The 4,981-nt window shown below is 46.2% G+C and overlaps 1 protein-coding gene across 1 annotated transcript in view; it reads left to right on the plus strand.

Annotated features, from left to right (window-relative positions):
• Window positions 1-600: 600 nt before the first annotated feature.
• LOC102198980 (kinesin-like protein KIF26A) overlaps window positions 601-4,981 on the plus strand; it is a 61,452-nt gene continuing 57,071 nt past the window's right edge. The window contains exons 1-2 of the mRNA XM_005754536.1: window positions 601-793; window positions 2,014-2,277. Of these exons, the coding sequence (XP_005754593.1) occupies window positions 734-793; window positions 2,014-2,277 (324 nt within the window). The 5' untranslated portion in view covers window positions 601-733. The remainder of the gene's footprint in view (window positions 794-2,013; window positions 2,278-4,981) is intronic.

Raw genomic sequence — 4,981 nt, forward strand, 5'->3', positions numbered from 1 at the left:
CCCCGAGGTTAAACCTGGAACACTTAGCAGATGCTCTGAGGCCTCGCTTGGGTCTGACTCAGGTCATATTCCAGTACAAATACTGATTACCTGAAGATTATGGAGGCAAAGGTCAAAATAATAATGATGATTCTAGTTTCCACAGCAGGAAGTTCTGACTCTGCCTCCACCTGCAGGCCTGCGTCCATGCTGTGAGGAGGCACAGTGGTTCTCCTTCTCAGTGAGTCAAACCTGAGCACCAGCACCCTTCAAAGGAGGCTCACCGCCACTTACATTCACCCCCACCAGCTTTCAGTCAGTGACAGCTTCACAGCAGCTACACCAATCTGTCTGTCGTCTCCAGCTCCTCCCACCCCCACCACCCAGGAACAAGAACCTGAAGGCATTCCCACCTGCAGAGTCGAGACAGAGGTGTTAATCCTGGACCTGGTGTAAAGACCTCAGGACCGGCTCCTCGCTCACTGACCTCCACCCCACTTTAAACTCCTGTGGGTGGTGTTAGAGCACCATCAGCATTATGTAGCTGAAGTGTGCTGATGAGCCGTTATGTAAGCCCGTGTCAGAGCCTGTCCTGTCCCACTGTGTGAAGGTTCACGCTTCAGCAACATCATTCTCCACCCACAGCCTGTGCACACCCAGCGTCCCTTTATTCTGCAGTGGAAGCACAGATTTCCTCGGACGCTGAAGGAAAATCAAGCCAGAGAGTCCATAACTGAGCACTGGTTAAGCAGAGATGTACTCACAGTACTGGAACATGGCTCGGGGATGCGGGCCGGACTACAGGAGATATACGGTGAGTATCACACAATGCAAACCACTCTGATCCTGCTACACGTGAGACAGATGAGCACAAACATCTGTCCTAGGTCTACGCTGAGCTCACTGTTGAATGTGCTTGGCATCATTTCTAAAGCTTGATTCAGACTAACTTCAGTCCGAACTGATCCTCAAGTCTTTTCGGTACATGTCGGTGTGGAGTTGCTTTTCTCCCACGGTGCACATCAGGTTACTGCGTAGGGTTAAAATGGCGTTCTGGTTATGGCGACGTATATTTCACACGGCAGCACGATGGCACGGTGGTTAGCACTGTTGCCGCACAGCAAGAAGGTCCTGAGTTCAATTCCACCATCAGGCCGGGGTCTTTCTGTGTGGAGTTTGCATGTTCTCCCCGTGTTTGCGTGGGTTCGGTTACTCCGGCTTCCTCCCACAGTCCAAAGACATGCAGCTTGTGGGGATATGTTAATTGAATAATCCAAATTGTCACTAGGTGTGAATGTGCGAGTGAATGTGAGGGCGAATGGTTGTCTGTCCCTGTGTGTTGGCCCTGCGACAGACTGGCGACCTGTCCAGGGTGTACCCTGCCTCTCGCCCTATGACAGCTGGGATAGGCTCCAGCACCCCCCGTGACCCTGAAAAGGATAAGCGGAAGTGACTGGATGGTATAGTTCACGTATAAATGTGTCAAACTTGCTTTGCTGTACTTTCATGCAGCTTTCATGTCTCGCTCTGATTGGCTTGATGAAAACAACCTGATTGCCCTGTTTTTGTTTTAATTAATTATCAAAATAAATATTTTGATAAACAACAGAATAAATATGTGCTCCTGACCAATCACAACAATCCATTTTACTCTGATCAAAACCCGACTCGTTTCAACAGAGGATGCCACATGACTCGAGCACGCCGAGGGTTTGGTTCCATCTGTTCTTCAGGTATCCACACTCCTGGGTTCTCAGTGGAACGCTGTTCACGCACAGCTTACCTGGTCAGTTTGGATTAAAGACATTTTCTATTGAAATTAGAAAACCCGAGACCAACAGACAAGACAAAAGTTAGAGCTGAAAGTAGAGACGGTTTCTACTGGTATGAGTGATCAACAGTCTATTGCTCCCTTTCTGTCACATGTGCTCAGTATTTATGCATGTACTTATGTACTTATACTTCTGTGTCTCTGAATGCATGCCCTGTTCTACACACTCCACATTAAATGTATATATGCACACCTGTATGCAGGTGGTGGAGGGGGACACGCCTCTTCCTTTGGGCCCCACCTGTTGCAGGAAACGCCTTTATTCTGCAGGAGAGGACGAAGAGGAGGAGTTGAGGAGGAGCTGCGCATCTCGGCCCAATCCCGAAGGCTCGCTGTCGGCTGGTGAGCTGAGCCGCTATGGCGAGCCTGAGGAGGAGGAGCTACAGAGACTGTGCCAGCGCTGCCACATCATGGCGTCCCAGCTGAACCGACAGGCTGCTGCTCTGGCCGACACCGCAGCGCTGAAGGTCAGAAACACATATGCACACACGTGTCTCGGAAACACGAAACCCGGCACCAGTGCAAGGACATCACTGATGTAGTTTCTGAATGTCTCTTTAGGCCTGTGGCGAGGGCGAATAACAGCGCCTGCCGAGCCACAGCCGCCTTTGAGGCGTGACCACAGGCTCCCATGAATAAACGTTAAGCTCTGTGGCACTCACAGATACGTCATATACATCCTGTATGTTCCACACGCTACAGTTTGTGGTTTTATTGATGTTTAGAAAAACGTTCCCATTAAAAGGAGGCTGGCTCCAGGCTCCAAGATTCACAGGGACTCTAACCCGTGTCTGACCACTGCACTCACCTGTTCTGTAGTTGTTTTCAGTTTGTTGTCAGTATTTGAGTGTATGTCGATGCAGGCAGGCCTGCGGTCTCTGATAACGCCGTCCACTCAGACTTCTCATCGTTTCCTTTGCTCATGTAGTTTGATGGAGTTCATGTTTCTGTATTTGCTATGAACTTTGATTGGGAGATTTGGAGGTCCACTTCCTGTCCTGGTGAATGTTTGACACTGAACTCCTTTGTCAGGCTTTTTTTTATATCAATGCATGAACATCAGAGTGGCTCACGTCTCCGTTGGGCCAAGCAAGCTTTGCTCTTCGCTCTCGCTCGCTCCGCAGAGCGGGTAGCTGTGATTATTCTGATGATCTCTCTGGTCACCGAGTCGCTGCTCGCTCTGCTGAACACAATAACATCACAAAGTCTGAATTACTTGTGTTCCTTCACTCGCCTCTTTAATCTCTTTTTTCCCCCTCCATCTCGTTGTTATGTGTATTTTAAGTATATATTAGATCCAGAGAAAATAATTTTATCCTGGTATGCAGGAAGTATTTAGATCATGTATGGAAAGAAAAATTGTAAATTATTACTTGTAAATACTGAAATCCTTAAAATGAGCACTGACCACCAGTTTGTGTTAGCTGAATTAGAACAGCCTTGTTCACTGACAGTCCGACGGATTAAAGTGTTTCCGGTCCGAGCATCTCCAGCGCTGGACAAGCCTCTCGTCTCTTTGTCTCTTTCATTGAACAGAAACGCATCTGCGGTCGTTCTAGCTCCAAGTTTAAAGGAAGTACAATGTAACTGCAGCCGTGGGACTCATGGTGTCCCGATCACTAAATATACGAAGAATCCTTCTCAGTGTGGACATGAGGATCAGCAGCAGACTTATGGCTGACCTTGTGCTGCGGATGGATCACCTCAGACATACTCTCTGCTGGACTTCGGTGCATCGTTTGTGTCTTCTTCCTGCCCATCAGGGACCCTCAATGTGAACAATTTAACCCTTAACCTCTATATTCCTGTTAATGTCTTCCTGTTAGCCTATCCAGAGCTCATTAGTTAGCAGTACGTCATCATCTGCCCTGATTTCACCAGCCCGCCAAACATCTCTGATATTTAGAATAAACTGATCATTGTGTGAGAGCTAAAAGGATCTGACTGGTTTGTCTGTTTGGACCCGGAAACGTCTCCTGGTGTCAGACTGATTTAGCTCGTGCATGGTGATGGGTATTTTATTTGGAGCAAGCAAAAACAATTTCATCAGTTTCTTCTCTGATTTCACGTAAATCTGCGCTAGAACTAAATTTCTACAAGTTTTCACATTTGCTTTAATCCTGAATCCTGTTTGATTATGGTATGCGCTACTGCTAAAGGTCTCGCTCCAGTAAAAGCCCTGAGGATGTGCTGTGTCAGCAGCAGCTTTATAAGCCTGACCTCAAGAGCCCGACAGGAAGTGCTGAGCGTCACTTCTGCCTGTGCATTCAGGCCCAATATTATCCTGATCATCACCACAGCACATATCTCACTTCATGATGGTGATGGGGATTTTGCAGGTTTTGAGGAGAATAAACTCTGAGCTCGGGTCTTCAGACTTTAAAAACCCAATTTAATGCTTTCAAATGGGTCATGTGAGCAGGATAGTAATTTAATGAAGTTCTTCCATCATTAAATATATAAACCCAGTTTACTTAATTGATTCTCCGCATAGTTTTCTGTTTTTGATGCTCAGAGCGTACAAGCTGATAATAATTTCTATGATTCAGGTTACACTGTAAACCCCAACAGTCCACCTGACTTATAAAGTTTGTGGATACAACAATTAAAATGCGTCACAAAGTTGAAACAACTTAAAACTTTTCTGTTCTCTTAACGATTCAAACAGTTATAATTGTACATGGCTTAGAAGTTAAGAGTAAATACTGCTTTTTTAATTATGATTTTTGAGTAAATGTTTTTTTTTTTCGAGCTTCGCATTTGTACGTCATGACGTCATGACGTTTTCTCTCTAACCTGAACGACGTTGACAGAAAATTCTGTTCAATATGGCTGCCCTTCTCGAGCGACCGGAGAGCACATTTGGAGAAACTTGTAAGTAAAACGGAACCTTCGTTATGTTTATTTTTTCCGTAAAAAAGCAAGTATATTAATATGTTGCAGCCATTAACTTGTTTTTGAATGCGCCGTTGTGTTAAACAGCACAGACCCAATTGTTGTTCGCTGTTGTTCGCGCTCTTTTTCAAACCGATGATATCGTCAGTTTTACAGTTTACACTCTTGAAGCTCATCCGGGACTTGCTGTCATAGCAACAGAGCCGTAAGCGTAAACCTGCTCGGGAGCAGGTTTACTTTATGTAAACAGGATTAGATCGCGGCCACGCAGGTATG

This window comes from Pundamilia nyererei, unplaced genomic scaffold (genome assembly GCF_000239375.1).
Source record: "Pundamilia nyererei isolate P.nyererei 1_Seehausen unplaced genomic scaffold, PunNye1.0 scaffold00587, whole genome shotgun sequence".
Lineage (NCBI taxonomy): Eukaryota > Metazoa > Chordata > Actinopteri > Cichliformes > Cichlidae > Pundamilia > Pundamilia nyererei.